This window comes from Malus domestica, chromosome 09, assembly GCF_042453785.1.
Source record: "Malus domestica chromosome 09, GDT2T_hap1".
NCBI classification, from domain to species: domain Eukaryota; kingdom Viridiplantae; phylum Streptophyta; class Magnoliopsida; order Rosales; family Rosaceae; genus Malus; species Malus domestica.
In genome coordinates, this window is record NC_091669.1 from 6,129,609 (window position 1) to 6,148,397 (window position 18,789).

An 18,789-nucleotide genomic window follows, 5' to 3' on the forward strand; every position below is an offset into this window, starting at 1 on the left:
ATAAAAATGTGGGATAAGATAGTGTTAAAAAATGTAGGTGTAACACAAATAAATAAATAAATTAAAATATTGATGCGGGTGGAATGCATATAAATTACATAAGAAATGACATAAGAAATTAAATAAAAATTACATAAGAAATTAAATAAATTAAAATTTTGATGTGGGTGGAATGCATATAAAAATTACATAAGAAATAACATAAAAATTACATACGAAATTAAATAAATTAAAATTTTGATGTGGGTGGAATGCATATAAATAAATAAAAATATTGTCACCTGATCCGTTAAACTTGTCCCACTACGCAGGTTACTGAAAGCATGAGAGATGGCGTTTTTCCAATAAGTAAGGGATGCGTTGAGTTTTTTCCAACGACCTTGAAGACCTTGACTAGTTCTGGCGTCTTTTCCATGTACATCGCAAAACGCTTTCGTAATTTTACTCCACATTTCTCGCTTATCCATCTCATTACCCGTAATCGGGTCATGAGTAGTGTGAACCTAACATTCACACAATGTAACATCTTCAATAAGCATCCACGAAGACTTTTTTTTCTCTTAAAGTGTAGAAAATATTGAAATGTGGTGTAAGGTGGAAGATGAGGGTTAGGTATTTATAGAAAAAAAAATAACTTTTTTAAAATTTTGCTGTATTTTAAAAAAAAAATTGTATTTTTTTATAATTTTTAATTAATTTTAATGTAGTTAATTAATCTGAACCGTTGGATTTGAAAAATATTCAAATCCAAGAGCCAAGGATCTGCCACGTGGCCAACGGTCATAAATCTGACCGTTGGGTCATTTTGGGGGGGGGGAAATGTGGACCGTTGATATGTGATCGGACGGTCTAGTTTAAAAGTAAAATTTAAATTTTTTTTACCGTTGGAAATCCAACGGTCTAGAACAACTAGCCGTTGGAAATCCAATGGCAAATAGAGGGCCACGTCGCCATGCTCCGAGTGATGGGCGAGTGCGCTGACAGCGGGCCCCGCCGTCTGCAATCCTGTCTCCTACTCGGGCCCACTTGCGAGTGAAAGCCACGGGCCAGCCAAATAGGCCGGCTCTTGGGTTTGTCAAAATTGGGCTGGTCTGTTGCCTGGCTTGGGCTAGGTGCCAGGCAACTGAACGGGCTGGAGTGAATTCACTGACCCTTAGCTTGATATTTGGATTGGGTGCTGGGAAAATATCACTCCGGTGGACTTGCTCTAACAATGCATTCTGATAGTGGAGATCAAAGAAATTCAAAATGATGGAATCTAAAAGAAATTTTAGCATTTTTTTGTTTAACGTTTCAATTTTCATTTTGTTTACATTAGTATAGTTCATTTACCTTCACAAAAAAGAAAAAAACACACTTTTTCACTCGGATCAAAATATAGAGGTCTAAAACCTAAACAGCTACGGCGAAGACTATCACTTCCCAAGCCTCAATCTCTTCAATGCTTCTCCTTTGCTTTTTCCTCCATTTACGGCTTTTAACGCATTGTTGACATGGTCTAAAATATCCATAATATCCCGAAATTTCCGTGTTTTTGGACTACCGATATTTCCGATATCATCAATATTTTAGACCTTGCTAAGTTACTCATGTATCTTACCATGCAATGTATAAAGTGTAAAATATTGTACTAATTCATTATATAAATGATTATGGTGTGTTTAAACTTCTTTCATTAATTACTACATATTTTCTACACTCACAATGTTTGCCAGCTCGCTATATAATCAACTTAAATAAGTTATATCTATCATGCAATGCATTTCCTTCCAATTTTTTGTGATAAACTAATAGATAATTGACTAAATAAACATCCTGCTAAGTTTCAATAAAAATTTCCAAGTTTTTCTTACAATTTCCGTGGTTTTTATTCAATTTTTATCGATATCGATAATATCTCGATATTTCCATCGAAATTTCCGTGTTTTTGAACTACCGATATTTCCGATATCATCGATATTTAATACCTTGATTGTTGATGAATTGTGGGCTCAGGAGGAATGTTATTGGATGCAGAGATCAAGAGTTAATTGGCTGTGTGAAGGGGATGCGAATACTCAGTTTTTTCACCATTCTACTTTGCAACGAAGGCAAAGGAATAAGGTTTTCACAATAAAGGATGAGGAGGGGAATTGGGTGGAGAACCCTTATCGAGTTCGTAAATTGGTTGAGGACCATTTCATGCATACCTTCACTTCAGAGGGGTCGCAGAATTGGGGAACGCTTTTAGATTGTGTCATTCCGAGCGTCTTTGCTGATATGAATGAGGCCCTCTTGAAGCCGGTTTCTAAGGTTGAAATTAAGGAGGAGGCTTTGAAAATGAGGGGTCTTAAAGCTCTTGGGCCTGATGGTTTCCAAGGGATTTTTATCAGTCTTTTTGGGAGCATGTTCATGAGGATGTCATAGATTTGGTGGGTGTTTTAATGCAGGGCTCTCCTAGACCTTGCTTTATCAATGCTACCCATATTGTTTTGATCCCTAAGGTTCCGAATCCGGAGTCGGTTTCGCAATTCAGGCCTATTAGTCTCTGTAATTACTCCTATAAGGTTCTGTCAAAAGTTTTGGCGAATCGATTGTGGGTTATTCTGCCTAAGATTATCTTTCATTCTCAGAACGCGTTTGTGGCGGGTAGACAAATTCAAGACATTATTGGAATTGCCCATGAGATGTTTCACTTTCTCAAATGGATGACAGAGAAAAGAAAGTTTGATCTAGGCATTAAGCTTAATATGATGAAAGCCTATGATCGAGATTTTCTTGATGCGATCATGGAGAGAATGGGATTTTTCAGATTGTGGATGAAGCTTATTATGGGTTGTGTTTCTTCCGTCAAGTTTGATGTTATCTTAAATGGGCAACCTGGCGATAAGTTTGTTCCTTCTAGGGGTTTCAGGCAGGGCGATCCCTTATCTCCTTATCTCTTTATATTGGTTGGGGAAGTTCTCTCCCGGATGATTCAGGAGGCGGTTGATGCGAAAAATTTAGACGGGGTGCGGATTTGAGGTTTGGGGCCCATCATCTCGCACATGTTTTTTACGAATGATACTCTTCTTTTTCTTAGGGCAGATGTTAAGAACTGTAGGAATTTAATCAATCTTATTGACAGGTATTGTGATGCTTCCGGGTAGAAAGTGAATTTACAGAAATCCAGTGTTTTCTTTGGAGCGAATGTTCCAAATGAGGTTGCTGCTGAGTTGGGCAGTATTCTCGGTATGTCGGTGGTGGATAATCCGGGTACTTATTTGGGTGTTCCTGCTATTTGGGGTCGTTTGAAGAAGGGTGGCCTTGCTTATGTTAAGGGGAGAATTTTAGGGAAGTTCCAAGGGTGGAAGCAGAGCACTCTGTCAAGAGCAGGTAGGGAAGTTTTGATTAAGGCTGTGGTCCAGGCAATTCCTGCTTATTCTATGAGTATTTTCAAATTTCCTGTGGCTGTTTGTCAGGAATTAGATGCCATGGTTGCTAGATTTTGGTAGGGAAGTTCGGATGAAAAGAGGAAGATCCATTAGGTGGCTAGGGAGGTTTTAGGCTTGCCTAAAGATTTGGGTGGATTGGGTTTTAGGAACTTCCAAGATTTCAATAATGCCTTACTTGCCAAACAATGATGGCGCTTGATATCGGATTCGCATTCTCTTTGGGCTCAGATTATCAAAGCCCGTTACTTCCCGAATTGTTCTTTTTGGGAGGCTAATAAAAGGGGCAGAGCTTCATGGGCTTGGACCAGTCTTCTTTTGGGTAGGGAGCTAATTTGCAATGGTTCCCATCGGCAGATAATGGGGGGTGAGGATGTGCGTGTTTAGGTGGATAGATGGCTGCCAGACTTACCTTCGGGGCACCCAGAGCCACTTGGAGAGGTCGAGATCACAAAAAATCTTCAGGTAAGCTCTCTTATTAGTTCATCTTCCCGTGAGTGGGATATTGAGTTTCTGCAACCTTTTCTTTCCTCAACAGATCAAGAGGCTATTAAAGCCATACTAGTCGGAGACCCTAGGAGGAAGGATCGCTTAGTTTGTGTTGCTAGCAAGAATGGTAGATATTCGATTAAGTCGGGTTATCGGTGCCTCCAATAGAGGTCATTAGCCTCGAGGGATCACAGATTCCCTGGTGCTCGTTTAGTCCCGAAGGAAGTGTGGAGAATAATCTGGCATTTGGAGGTTCCTCCTAAAATTCGTCACTTTTTGTGGTTATCGTTGCATCAAAGTCTTCCTACTAGAGTTGCTCTTTTCAATAGGCGGGTCTCCCTTTCCCCTTCCTGTCCTATTTGTCTTTGCAATGAAGAATTTATTGAGTATGTTTTTCTCAGGTCCTTGGGTGAAGGTTATTTGGTTTGGAGGTGCTCTTAATTATAAAGTTGATCGAGCCGGTACTTTTTCGTGGCTGCTTTGGTTGCAAGCTGTTATGTCTTCTAACCCGCCAAATAGGAATTGGTTTCAGGCTTATGTTGCTTTTACCTGTTGGTTTATTTGGAAAGCCAGGTGTGATTTTGTGTTCAATCAAGTCCCTGTTAATCCTTCAAAGGTGCTTTTTGCTATTGTTAATGCTGTGGGATCTTTTTTGCTTGTGGTGAAGGATTCGGGAACCATCAGCTTTGAGGGTGGTGCTCGGGAGGCCCAAGTTTCCAGGTGGTGTCCTCATTCTTCTCCTTTTATCAAAATTAATATGGATGCTAGCTGGTCAAAGGTGTCTAGATTGGGTTTCGCGGGTGTGGTTGCTAGATCTGAGGGAGGGCGTTTTGTGGCTACTGTGAGGTACCCTTTGATGGCTCCTTCTTCTGCAGTGGCTGAGGCTTTGGCGCTACTTCGTGGTTGTGAGCTGGGTGCCTCGTTGGGTGTGAGCTCTGTTATTTTCGAATCTGATTCTTGGGAATCGATTTCTTGTCTCAGCGGTTCTCTTAATAATGGCAGTTGGGAGGCTTTCCCCATCTTGGGAAGGGTTCAAAGGTTGAGTGGGGCCTTCCAGTTCTGTCGCTGGTCTTGGGTGTCAAGATCGGCCAATGTTACAGCAGATATACTTGCGTCGGCTGGTTTTACGGAGATGTGTGATGTTGTGTAGGTCGACATGCCCCCATCTTCGTTAATTCATGTTTTATGTAATGATGGTCTTCCGTGTCCTCATTAGTTCTGTTGTGGTGGTGTTTGGGGTGACTCTTTTGCTTGGTAGAAGTGTCTTTAACTTGTATCCCCTTGCACTGCCTTAGTCTTGGTTTTTCCTTCTTGGTGTTTGCCTCTTTGTAGGCTTTCTTGTGCTTGTTTGGCTTCTTAGCCCTGGAATGTGATTCCCTTGTTTCCAAAAAAAAAAAAAAAAGTATTGGAGTGATTGAGACCTGGCCCTTTGTGTCAATCGAAATCATTGCTACTAGGTTAGCAGAAATATGATATATAGGGACCTTTCTCTCACGATGCAAATCAAAATAAACTGAATCGTCAGTGATGATGAGCGCGTTTCTTTGATGTTTCTAATTTGATTCATAAAAAAAAAATAATGAAGCAATTTATACATATAAATACATTTAAAATATATAAATCATGCGTAACAAGTAGTGATTCAAAAAATATGTTTTACACGCCTGTGAGAGCGTGCAGGAAGGCTAGTAAATAATAAGGAAGAAAATATCTAGAAAAGAAAATTTACTAAAACGGCCTTCAATTTCAAAAAAACGCCCCTATGTTTTCTTCACTATCAAACCTAAAAAAATTCAAAAAACTAGGACTAATTGGTAAAAAAAAAATACATAGAAAACTTTAATCGAAAAACACAAATTAAAAAAAAAAGTTTACTATATATGTAAATAACGAATATAAATACAAAAAAAAACAAATATGAAAACTTTAATGGAAAAACACAAATTAATTTTTTTATATTATATATGTAAAAAACAAATATAAATACAAAAACCTAAAATTAAAAAAGTTACAGTAAAAATTAAACATAAGAAAATTTAAAATAATGTTGGAATGAAAACAAAAAACTTGAAAGAAAAAAAAGAAAAACATGAATGTGCTTAACCCTCACAAACTGATGTGCAGTAGTGGGCAATTTAAGAACACAAATTAAATATAAAAAAATCATCTTTACCACATGTGCAAAAAAAAATATACAAAAAAATCAACACTGAAATTAAAAAAGTTACAGTATTGTTCAAAATAACAGTTACAGTAAATATAAAAAAAAAGAAAATTAAAAAAAAAATAGAAAAGAGAACGAACGTGCATAACCGTCACAAACTGCTGCAATAGTGGACAGTTTTCTCCTCCAAACATTCCACGATAATCGATATGAGTTTGGTGGGAGGTTCAACACTAATCATCCACATACCACCAGTATTTAGAGATGAATAAGAATAACAGTTGTCATATCCCGGCCTGGGCCCCCACCACATCCGGGCCCAACTCTACCGTAGCACGATATTGTCCGCTTTGGGCCCCGACTAAGCCCTCACGGTTTTGTTTCTGGGAACCCACATGAGCAAAACTTCTCAGTGGATCACCTATTCTGGGAATGCTCTTGCCCCTTTCTCGCTCAACTTCGGATTTCCTACGGAACCCGAAGCCAATAAGCCCTCAAAAGACCTCGTGCTAGGTAGAGATGGAAATATACATATGAGGCATAGAAGATCCGCTCCCTTAAGTGATGTGGGATGTTACAATCCATCCCCTTTAGGGGCCCGACTTATTCGTTGGCACATTTCCGGCCACGGATTGGTTCTGATACCAAGTTGTCACATCCTAGCCCGGGCCCCCACCATATCCCGGGCCCGACTCCAACGTAGCACGATATTGTCTGCTTTGGGCCCTGATCACGCCCTCACGGTTTTGTTTTTGGGAACTCATGCGAGCAGAACTTCCCAGTGAGTCACCTATCCTGGGAATGCTTTTGCCCCTTTCTCGCTTAACTTCGGAGTTCCTACAGAACCCGAAGCCAATGAGCTCTCAAAATGCCTCGTGCTAGGTAGAGATGAGAATATACATATAAAGCATAGAGGATCCACTCCCCTGAGTGATGTGGGATGTTACAACAGTTATCTCACTAATAACTTGTAGTTTCTTTTTCATTGGTTTATGTTCACTCTTGCAGAAAAAAAAAATTTATTTTCTCTTCAACTCCAAAATGCTCTTCCGCCTTCATCAGTCAATTTTCCCAACCAAATTAACAAAATTGCCATGGAAAATCATGTATCCAGAAAAACAATTGCATGTATCATAAAATCTCTCACCTTCTTTTCTCTTTTTGGGTATGATCTGAAATTTGGATTTATGTGTGAATTTCTTTTTTAATTTTGAAGGGGAACTGCAGGATATGATAGAGATGTAAGCAAATTTCCAATCTTCATCTATCTACGTTTTGGTATGTAAATTTTTTATTTTGATACTCTATTATTTTTGGTAGAGATTAGCTTGATAATTGTTTGCTGTTCTTTTAGCATAGGAATATGGTCAGTCAGGCAATGAATATGAGGAATACGAGGACGATGAGGATGACGAAGAGTATGAAGAGGAAGAGTATGATTCCAAAGAGTTTCACCCCCACTACATTTGCATGTTGCAAATTTTTAGTTTGATTGAAATCCTCCATCTCATCACTCTCTTTTTCAGTATCTAACTAGGCAATTTTCAAACTTTTTGTAATAATTTTTCAGTTCTAACAGGTAATTCTCCGCTTAATTGTTTAATCTTTTCATTGCTACAAGCCTACAAGTATATTGTTAAAAAAGTATTGAAGTGTCGTACTTTTTTTATGACTCTGGCTGTAATGAAGATTTTCCACAATGGTCAGGATGGTAAAGGTTTATAGATATCTAATTTTATTCATATGTGTATTCTTTCTCATTTGCTTTTCTACTCATACGAACTTAAACTTTAGACTACACCAATTTCAGGGTTTTACAACATTTCAAGCACACTCCTAGAGTCGGGAATTCTCCCTCTCTCTCCTCCTTTCTCTTGAATGTTTGATTGGTATTTTACTGTTGGGTTAAAGACTGTTTACTACTCTCATGTTTCGTGGTTTTCAACATTTAGTACATCATGTTTTTTTCGTCTCAGAGTCATACCTAAAGTGTAAATTTTGGGACAGTCTCATACATCCGTTAGTCAAACTGTTAAGTTTTTCGTTAACTGTGACGTGGCGCACTGACTGGGCGCCACGTGTCATCCACGTTTTTTTTTCTTTTTTTTTCTTTTTTCTTTCTTTTCTTTTCTTCTTCCTTCTTCTTATTCTTCTTCTTCCTCCGACTGCAACTTTTTTTTTTTTTTTTTTTTTCTTCTTCCTTCTCCTTCTTCCTTCCTTCCTCCTTCCTTCCCTTTCTTCCCCTTCTTCCTTCTTCTTCCTTCTTATTCTCCTTCTTCTTCCCGAATCTGGGGAAGCTTTTTTTTTTTTTTTTTTTTTTTCTCTTCTTCTTCTTCTTCTTCTTCTTCCTCCAAATCTGCCCAAATTCAATTTATTTTTTTTTTCTTCCTTCTTCTTCTCCTTCTTCCTTCCCCTTCTTCGTTCTTCTTCTTCTTCCTCCGAATTTGGGGGAAGATGAAAGTGTTTTTTTTTTTTTTTTTTTTGAGGAAGAAGAAGAAGAAGAAGAAGGAGGAAGAAGGGGGAGGAAGAAGGAGAAGGAGGAAGAAAAAATTGCAGTCGGAGGAAGAAGAAGAAGAAGAAGAAGGAAGAAGGAAGAAGGAAGAAGAAGAAGAAAGAAAGAAAGAAAAAAAACAAACTTCCCCAGATTTCGGAGGAAGAAGAAGAAGAAGAAGAAGAAGGAGAAGGAAGGAGAAGGAAGAAGAAGGAAGAAGGGGAAGGAAGAAGGAGGAAGAAGACAAAAGAAAAAAAAAACAAACAAACTTCCCCAGATTTCGGAGGAAGAAGAAGGAGAATGAGAAGGAAGAAGAAGGAAGAAGGGGAAGAAAGGGAAAGGAAGGAGGAAAGAAGGAAGAAGGAGAAGGAAGAAGCAAAAAAAAAAAAACGTGGATGACACGTGGCGCCCAGTCAGTGCGCCACGTCAAAGTTAACGAAAAACTTAACAGTTTGACTAACGGATGTATGAGACTGTCCCAAAATTTACAGTTTAGGTATGACTCTGAGACGAAAAAAACTTGATGTACTAAATGTTGAAAACCACGAAACATTATGGTAGTAAACAGTCTTTTACCCATTACTGTTATTAGGTTTTTCATTTTGGTTTTTGCCTCAATCAGAGAGAGAGAGAGAGAGAGAGAGAGAGAGAGAGAGAGAGAGAGAGAGAGAGAGAGAATGTTCTTGCAAACAATCAATTGGTATGCAATTTGTGAGGGAATTTGCTCCATTCTTTCTTTTGGTTATTTTACGTTTTTGATAATTAAACTTTTTGTTTTACACTATCTTTTTTATTTTGTTATGTTCCTCTAATCCAGGAATTCGGCCTGTTAATATTTTTGTAAATTTTAATTATGTTTATATGTGTTGGAAAGTGGATGCTACTTGCTAATGTTCATGGACTTTAGGTTGGAACTTGCATTTAAAATTCCATGTTGTTTGACAATTGCATGAACTACGCAAAGTGAAAACGAAAAATATGACAATTTTTTGGGACGTACATGGTAAAGAAAAAGTTCATCTTTGCACAATACACTTAAAATATATTTTGATAATTACAATGGAAGAAAAATTATCACAATACACCATTAGGGACGCGTAGCGTCCGTGATGCAAAAATGTTTCTTTCACGCACGTTAATGCGGGCAGAGAGGCTAGTAAGAATAAAAGCATAAATTATTTATCATGCTATTTATGCTTTTACATCTTGAGACGACGTATCCATGACACTACAAGATTTTGTAGAGTTTATTATGTTAACATAATATTTCTAGGAATATTCCAAACCGGATTCAGAAATGGATCCCGGTCGAATCCGGGTCGGATTCGAATTTGGGTCGGTTCGCTGATACGCAGGTCGGGTCGACCTGGTCTGAGTCGCGGGTTGCACTGCTGCAACACTGAAATCTCCACCAAAATACACACAATTCCGACTCCGTTCAACACTGAAATCTCCACCAAAATACACACAATTTATATCAAAATGCAGATCAAAGAGCAAGGAACAGTAGTATATCCTTAATAAGCCAAGCCGTGGCCGGAGAATGGCCTGAGAACGGCCTGAAACTCGAATCAATCGCCAGAAAAATTGGGGAAATTTCCCCAGGGTTAATCTATCACAAAACCAGTCCCAAAATCAGATGGAGGTCACGGTCTGGGTTCGCGTTCCGAGCCCGAGGTCTAGGTTTCTGGGCTCGAAGGTTGGTAAACCTCGTCGAGCTGGCGAGATTAGGTGGTGGTGTGATTCGGGGGATCTGTGCAAAACCGAGAGAGTGAGAGTGAGAGTGAGGTGAGAGAGTTTGAGATGAGGAGGAGAGGAAGAGCAGGACGAGGTGTGGTGGTTGAGTGGTTCTCGGCCATGAAAATGGCGATGGTGGTGATCCCGTTGTTTCTGCGTTTGCAGAGGAAGTAGATAGTCTGAGATTAGAGAGTAGAGACAGCAGGAGAGTGAGTCAGAGAGGGAGAGTGAGTGAAATGAGAGAGAAGGACCGAGAAGGTGGGAGAAAGGGGACACGGGACAAGGGAGAAGTGGAATTGGATTCTCTCCGAGGCAAACCCTCGGATCCTCTAGCACGGACCGTTGTATTTCAATCCAACGACTACAAACAGGAGTTCTATCTAAAATTATAATAATTGTAGCCGTTTGATCGAAATCCAACTGTTCATGTTAATGGATCCCGAAGGTTTGCCTCGGAGAGAATCCAATTCCGGGAGAAGTGGGGTGTGGGCCCCACAAGACACAAAATTTCACCAATAAAGTATAAAATAATAAAAAGAAAAAATATCTAGAATAATAAATTTACTAAAGTGCCTTTCAATTTTATAGTTTCGTTAAATCTTTGTTGTAGCTTCGAATCCAGTTCCATTTGGCCACGCATTTGTGTTGTCAAGTACTTCAAAAATATATGTATGTGTCTTTGAATTAAACCGAAATAATAATTAATTAGATACAATGCCTAATTATAAATCAAAATAATGCATTTCGACAATCATCACCATGGGATCCATATCAGCTGGGGAGCTTCTCTCAGATCCAGCGGACCACATAATGGATATTCTTTTGTGGACCCACCCTACCAACCCATTACCCTCACCCATTCCGTCTCCCTGAACCTTCCCTCCTTCCCCTTCCGTTTGCCCCGACCCTTTTCCTAGGCGAGTTTCGCAGGTGACTTTACGGCGAACTCCTGCGACAAGAACCGTCGCCACCACCACCGTTCCACTGCTCTCAGTGACACGAACAAGACCCACTCAGATTTCCCGTTGTTTGGCCGCCGTTCATGGCGGATCGAACCATGGAATTCCAGAGATTTTGACGCCGGGATTCCGGGAAGGCGTTCGAACATCCATCCTCACCCTCCTTCCCCCTTCATGTAATCAGGAATACTTAAAACTATTCATGTAATCAGGAATTCCATTTAAAGTTGGATGGTCCATAACAATCACAGATAAGCACAATATGTGGGTACATTCAACACACAAAATGATGAAATTTAAAGATTTAATCTCACAGACAAATTCAGAAGGAACCCATCAAGGAATAAAGCATACCCACAAGAACAAATCAGAAGCAAAATTGAAGACCCTAAAAAACCCATCAGAGAAATCGAAAAACATAAAAAACCCATTAGGGAAATTGAAAAACATCAAAACCCATCAGAGTTTTTGCAGGTTTATTGCATTGGAAGCAAATTGTATTAAGTGGAAGGCTCTAAGAACAAGCAAAGATCGAGTGGCAGAACAAAGGTTCTTCTCAGATGGCTGGACGGCGGTAGCTTTCAGCCTTGCTGTTGCTGTTGACTATCGTGCTCTCCAATGGCAGAACATAGATTCTGCCTCATTTCATGGATGCTGCTTTGTATAACCAAAACGACTCCGTTTCACTTATTTATTTTTTTAAATCCCAGGACCAAAACGACGTAGTCTGGCCTGGGTATTTTGAAAAAATAAAATTAAACGCTGCAGTTCAGCGCAGCAGTGCAGTGCGCTGCAAACCCAGAACCAAACGGCGTTCAAACAAATTTGAAGGCAGAAGAACCCGGAATTCGAATCGGAAGAGAGAAAAGAATTCAGTTTCAGTCACCACCTCCACAGGCACCGTTGATGAGAAAACCACCATCGCCAGCCGACCCTACCAGATCTCAAAATTCTGCTCTTCTTTGAGCTCTTGATACTCCGACAGCGCCACGAAGAGAAGTAATTTTGAATCCAAGATGAACTCTAATCCGATTGAGATGTAAATTTATATTTATATTCTTTGATTTGTTATTTGAAGATTTTCCGGATTTTAAGGGTTTTCACGTGGTGGGTCAAGTGAAGTTGGGTTGTAAAATGTTAGTTTGTTTTGGTTTTCTGAGTTTTTTCGGCGGTGGGTTGGGGAAGATTATAACTGTTGATCTTGGTTTAAGTTTCCAGTTCATATTCATTAATGTGGATTGATCGCTCTCCAATAAACCAAAATTTCAATTTTTTTTTTTTTTGGGTAAAGAAAAGCTTCATTTCAAAAAGGCCACTCCCAATAACAAAAGTACGAGTAATGTTATGAAGGCTAAATTTTATCGATCAAATTTGAAAATTAAATGATGCGTCACCAATAAAAAATAAACACGTTAATCGTCATTTAATAAATAATTCAATCATCTACAACCACATTATTTCGTTTACAAATTTGATTTGTAAATTTGATCTTCCTAGCATTATCTAAAAAATATGGAACAGGGAAAAACCATACACAGACTTGAGATACAACCCACCAACTTCGACGGTAAACTAACATACCTGAAACCTCCAAAATACTGAACAGAGGAGAGCAGTCCTAGACCCTCAAAGTCAAAAAAAAAACTAGAACAAAACCAGCAATTCTTCACACATTAGCAAGGCGGTGGAGAAGGCATGCCGTCGAGAGAAAAAACACGAGGGAGGTTGGGGTCAGATGACTCAAGTGTAGCGATGCCACGCAATCAGGTACTTGGTTGGCTTCGCTGGGAAACCAAGACAACCGAAGATAGGAACAGGAAGCTTTCATATGCCTTCTCTCTCTCAGAATTGCATAATTCATCCACTGGGGAAAATGCCTAGTATCATTCATGGTTGGTATAATTCTACAAGTCTCTTTATGAATGCATAAGATAAAGAAATTTTCAGTCATGGGGTACCCATGCCTCGGGAGCTTTCATTAATTATTTTGTAAGATGTTCATATCTTCTAATAATAATTACATAAAGGATGTGGATATTTCAATATAGTCTCCACATCTAAGAAGATTAAATTTGGATCCTATGTGATTGTACACAGTCAAATGCAGAAATCTCTTTTCCTTTCTCTCTCATCTCTCCTTCTGATATGTCATTTCTTCTTGCTATTTTGTTAAGAACTCTAAGTAGTACGATCACAAGCTCATAGTCTAGCTCTTTGACTTGCCATTGACTGAACAGTTCTATACTCTAAGCAGAACAAAGAATATGCGAGTCTACCGTAAGAAGAGTTCGATTAATAATTAGTTATTCAATTTCTAAAAAATAAAAACAGATCATTACTTATTTCTCTTCCAACAATTACAACAAAAACACCAGTAAATTAGCTTAAGAGGTAACTGGATATTATTAATCACTTCGTACATTGAACAAAATCAATCAAATATAATTGAAATACTTAATTGATTTTAGCTCGATAAGTCATTGAAGCATCTTAACATTGGAAAACCAAAGATAAACATCACACATATTACATCAAGAGGAAAAAAATACATAAAATTACATGGCATGAAGAATTTAATTTCAGCGTATTCTTTTGTCAAACTTTCCTGGTCCATAAGTAGAAATGCATGTGTCAACAAGGAGGGGAAATTGCATCCACACAAATGAGGCGATTGGAAGAGTCGCAAGAAGAATAATTGGGAAAACAATCCATGATTGTTTGTCAAGCATAAGGGCAGAAGAGAAGGCAATCATCATAGCGGCGATAGAGAAAAAAAGGGTGAAAAGGCCAAATATCATTTTTCTGGGTAAAGATTTAAGGAAGTCATCTTCGGAATAACGCGATGTGAGCATTCCTAAGAATATCATTACTGAAGTTGTGGAAAAAAATAGCGATATACAATCTGACATTATAAAAACCATGAACAACTTTTTACCCAAAAATGTGAGATAGCCTTTGTCTTGAGTGTTTCCTCCAGGAATTGTAAATGCTACAGCAAACATCATTGTAACAATTAAAGCACCTACAACCGTGCAAGAAGTTGCAGTCACTTTCATTGATTTCTCACCCTCCTTCACCAATTCTTTGTGGTTCTTCGTAAATAATTCTCGAGCTGTCATGCGATCAGTATTGTTCATCAATTCAGAGGCCATGACAGGTAGAATGCTCTCCACCTCCTACATTTCATTAAATAAAAACTTACTAACTACGCCATTTAAGAGGTACATGAAGGATAGTAGTTTCTTGAAGCGCATGTCTGAACAATTGTCTCATAAGACTACTGAAAAGCGTGCGCAATAGCGATAGTTGCCATGGCCGAACCATGTTTCATGGCTTGTGTCGTTATCAGAGCCATGGGTTACTGTATATCAGGGGTGTCCAGTGTCCACGTAACCCATCGTAAAAGGTCAGATGATTTTCACAGCCTCTAAATAGTTATAGGTTTTGTTAATCTAGAGGCTAACCCTTATCTCGCCATCTTCTCTTAATGTAAATAATATTGTTTGTTAAAAAAAAAATGTTGGCATGAGTTAAATTGTAGGGATTCTAGGTCTTTCAGGAGTCCTTATTTTAGTAGGAAAAAGATTATGTATATTTCTTTTATTATAAAATTAGGTTTTGTATATGTAAATATTGTAACCGTGCGTTTTAGTGAAAATATTGAGTTTTGGGTTATATATATACAATTCCACTCTAAACCCTGCAAAAAAACCCTTAAAATATGCGATGCTTTGTGTCTTCAAACATATTTTTATTTTATAATTATATCTTACAGATCACCTACCATTTATTCCAATAAAAATCTAAAAATGTGAAATTATCCATCATCGTTATTGACTTTTGAGCTATTTACTTCTATGTTTAACAATATTAAAATATAAGGAAAACTAATGAAAAGGGTTTGAAAACTTTGAGTTTTAACGATAAGGACAAAATAAAGGGTAAAATAAATAGTACCATGTTTGACTTTTTAGTGTAAAAATGTGGTTTTTTGTCAAACAATATTAAAATATAACGTCAACATTCAGCTGAATTACAAAAAAAATGTATAGTTACACTATAATCATCAAAGTTTACAGTGAAGCCTTACATAATAATTGTAACGTTATAGTTACTAACACAAAATATCATTGTTATTATTGTAACAAAGTTGGTTTTTCCGTTGTGAACATCTTATTACATTGTCAAGGTAGGATCTTATGTGTGAACATAATTACAAAATCATCGTTTCAATTAAAGGATATTGATACCCTTGTTTTAATGGGTACCCTAACTAACCGGTAAATATTGTAAATTAGCATACAAATTTCATTAAGAGATTAGATGTCTTACTTCCAACGTTACATCTTGCAAATTGGCATGTTCCACTACTGCACTACTGTTAATGTGGTTCTTTTTGTACACACAAACTTCATTAAGTATAACTAAGTCAAAAAAATTTATTTTGACAACATCTCTATTAAGTAATAACCTCCCTGTAGCTATAAAATTGGTTTGGTCCCAAACACTAAACACTGACTATATAGAGGTTTTATTGTATTTATACATGTTTTATATAATTAAAAAAAACTAATGATTGGCCTATGGCTCTTTTTGAGGACATTTTGTGTTGATTTTGAGTTTGATGCTCATCACATTCTAATCGCCCTCCCTATAGGCTTGTAAGCTCACAAGTAGAACCGTCGCTGTACATGTAGGCTATGGACAATTCATTATGCACATGTATAATGAATTTAACAATAGCTATTCTCTCTTAATACTATAATAGAAGATGTAGTTTTCTCGGCTTTTCAGTTTAAAGTATTTGTGTGTTATATCAAAAGTAATTAGACCGCTAGCTTCACTCACTGTCAGTTGATATTGGGTTAGACTTGTTAGCTGGCAAGTAGAGCCATGGCCATATATACATGTTGGGCGAGAACAATTTATCTCGTGAATATGCAGTGAGAAATTAAGACTAACCTTGAACAATTGCAGTTCGCTTTGCATTTGCAGCGCTGCACCCTGAATATGATTAAGGTTCGCAGATAGATTTGCCGCTGAATGTAGAATACTATTGTTAAATGTATCTGGAATCAAAATCAAAGTTCTACCACTTTCCTTCAGCATCCTGAGTAGAAGGTTGAAAATTTTTGCTTGACGACATTCCACGGCATATGGCAACACTGTCTTGCCTTTTCCATCTTGTATCTCAAAACCTGGATAAACCTTAAAAAGATGATAAATGAAGTCAACTTGTCCTTGTTCCACAGCTCGGAAGATTGCAGTTTGCAGGAACATATATTGCTTTGGGGTGTCATATGTAAAGTGTTCACCCATGAAACGTAAAAATTCTCGGGTTCGAAGATGGACCGATTTCATTTCATATATATGATTGACACCTAGGTTAAAAATGGAAACAGCAAGCAAAGTATCAAAAGAATTAGAATTAAAATTAAAATGGAAAAATAATATCAACAATGTAGGTGTAGCATACCCAAAAGTTTAGCAAGTCCTGGAAATAAACCCACAACTGCATTGCAGATTAGTACAAAAATATGTTAGGTAAAAAATTATACAAGGGTATGTTAATTAGATAACAATACATTTGTAACTTTTGCAAGGCGCTTAATCTTCAAGAGCTTTTCAATCAAACAGTTGTACTTCAAGAGCTTAAAAGCATCTACTCATGCATAATTTGGCTTCTCCTCTTTTTCTTAGAATAAAAAATAAATAAAAATAACAATCGCAATTTTATTTTAGAATATTTCTTTTCCTTGATATCAATTAGTGGCATGTAGAGTACCATATGTAAAAGAGATGACTGAGTGGACTAAAAATGGAATGGATCAAAGGAAGACAAAAGGACGCAACAGGAATTTACAGATTTGGCATCCGAGCTCCTTTTTGGGCGCATATACCTTCCCGATTCAAAGTCATTTAAACTTCCAAAACAGCGTTTTAAAGTTTGTAAAAAAAAAAAAAAAAAAAAATCTGAGCTTTAGTTTTTTATCCGATTTATGTCAATTGAATTCCCTATGACCCCTGAACTTCCCTTGGGTTGGGTTTAAGTCTATTTAAGCCTTTTGGCACCTGTTGTAATACTTCGTTCAAGAATTACTCAAATAAACCTTTCGGTTTTCTCTCAAAATTTAGTGGATTTCAGAGCATTATTTTCGACGGGTTACGTTTGTATCCCTTGCTAGCTTGTGCTTCGTGACCATCTAAACTGGCTATCATTCCGAGATATACTAAGCAAAGAGGAGTATACATTTAAAAAAAAAAAAAAAAAAAAGCTATTTTTCGCATTATCTTTCGAGAATATATATGAACCTCCTAGTACTGTGCTTTACTAGTTGTTTATAACTTTTTTGGGTTTCTTCAAGACATGAATGTTTTATATACATGACGGATGCCTCATGGCAACTGTCTATGAATGCTTTTATTTCAATGTTAAAAGGAAAAAAAAATCTAATTATTGACCATTTCTTACACACACTTCTAAGCGCATTTATATATGTAGTATCCACGTATTAGAATTATTGATCAAGAGTCCAAATAACATGCAAAGCAAATGGCATTTCCAACGGGCAACGTACCTGAGTGAATTAGACCCGGTTGATCACCTTGGTCATCTTGTGGATTCTCAACATTTAGACCCGTTTGATCCCCTTGGTCATCTTGTGGATTCTCAACATTTAGACAAAGATCATTGGTGGGGGTAGATGTTTCGGCCGCAGTAGGTTTTACGTATATCACTGTAGAGATAAGACGTAACAAGATAAATGGTTTCTACAAGAAGTATGATCATAACTTGAGGGAGAGAAAGAGAGAGAGTAGTTCTAACAGTTATAGATTCATTGTTGCCAGAAATTGAGTCTCACGCCACATAAGAATGCAGAACGCGCACCAACTAATGCATTTAGAGGGGAATGCCCGAAGTGGTCAGTAGTAAGGGTCAAGCTTGGGCAACGTTGAATCAAATTCCATGCAATATCTAGTGTGTATATATACACATAACACTAGGATAAAAACTATTAATATAAGAGTGAATTGTAAAAAAATGAGTATGATACAAGTGATTTTACAACTAGATGGTAAGTGTAGCACTACTCTTGCAAATTTGGTTTAAAAATTTGGTATCTCTAACATTATCCTTAATTTTAGAATGTTAGCTACTTTCTCCATTTCCTTTCATCTTTGTGCCTTCCCCGGCCTTCATTTGCACATTAATAGAGATGTCAATGGGGGCAGATCGGTTTAGAATGTGCTCTCCCCATACTGAAACCCAAAACCGAAGAATCCCCGAACGGGTTTTCTCCATAACAAAACCCGTTGGATATCGGAATTACCATCGGGTAACGGTTTTCCCCATTTGATATTTATATGGTTGATGGTTGATGTCCTTGGTGTTTGTAAGTTGCGTTATGATGAGTTGGGTTAGGTTGTTTGGGGCTCTTTTACCCCTTTGTTACCAACAAATGGCCTACCGTTATCTGGGATATTTATTCATCACCTACTGAATTTTCTCATCCTTGTGGATTACACGTAAAAAGAAAT

At 37.6% G+C, this 18,789-nt stretch overlaps 1 protein-coding gene and 1 long non-coding RNA gene across 2 annotated transcripts; one reads left to right on the forward strand and one right to left on the reverse strand.

The window, feature by feature from the left end:
- Positions 1-191: 191 nt before the first annotated feature.
- On the forward strand, positions 192-7,710 carry LOC114826735 (uncharacterized). Its single transcript, XR_003775781.2, has 2 exons — positions 192-7,341; positions 7,418-7,710. It is a non-coding gene; the product is annotated as an uncharacterized lncRNA (long non-coding RNA).
- A 6,119-nt stretch (positions 7,711-13,829) lies between these two features.
- LOC103407879 (ankyrin repeat-containing protein ITN1-like) lies at positions 13,830-18,584 on the reverse strand. Its single transcript, XM_070827431.1, has 4 exons — positions 18,512-18,584; positions 17,829-17,987; positions 16,213-16,448; positions 13,830-14,426 (listed from the first exon to the last, which is right to left on the reverse strand). The coding sequence occupies exons 1-4, from the start codon at positions 18,582-18,584 to the stop codon at positions 13,830-13,832; spliced, it is 1,065 nt and encodes a 354-aa protein (XP_070683532.1).
- Positions 18,585-18,789: the final 205 nt, after the last annotated feature.

What these genes read in the sequence shown, in the direction of transcription:
- LOC103407879 (XM_070827431.1), bottom strand. Translation starts at nt 18,584, where the DNA reads ATGGTAATTCCGATATCCAACGGGTTTTGTTATGGAGAAAACCCGTTC. An exon ending in TTCTTCGGTTTTGGGTTTCA is followed by an intron (nt 17,988 to 18,511) that starts GTATGGGGAGAG and finishes TTATCTCTACAG; the next exon opens with TGATATACGTAAAACCTACT. An exon ending in ACCGGGTCTAATTCACTCAG is followed by an intron (nt 16,449 to 17,828) that starts GTACGTTGCCCG and finishes AGGTTTATCCAG; the next exon opens with GTTTTGAGATACAAGATGGA.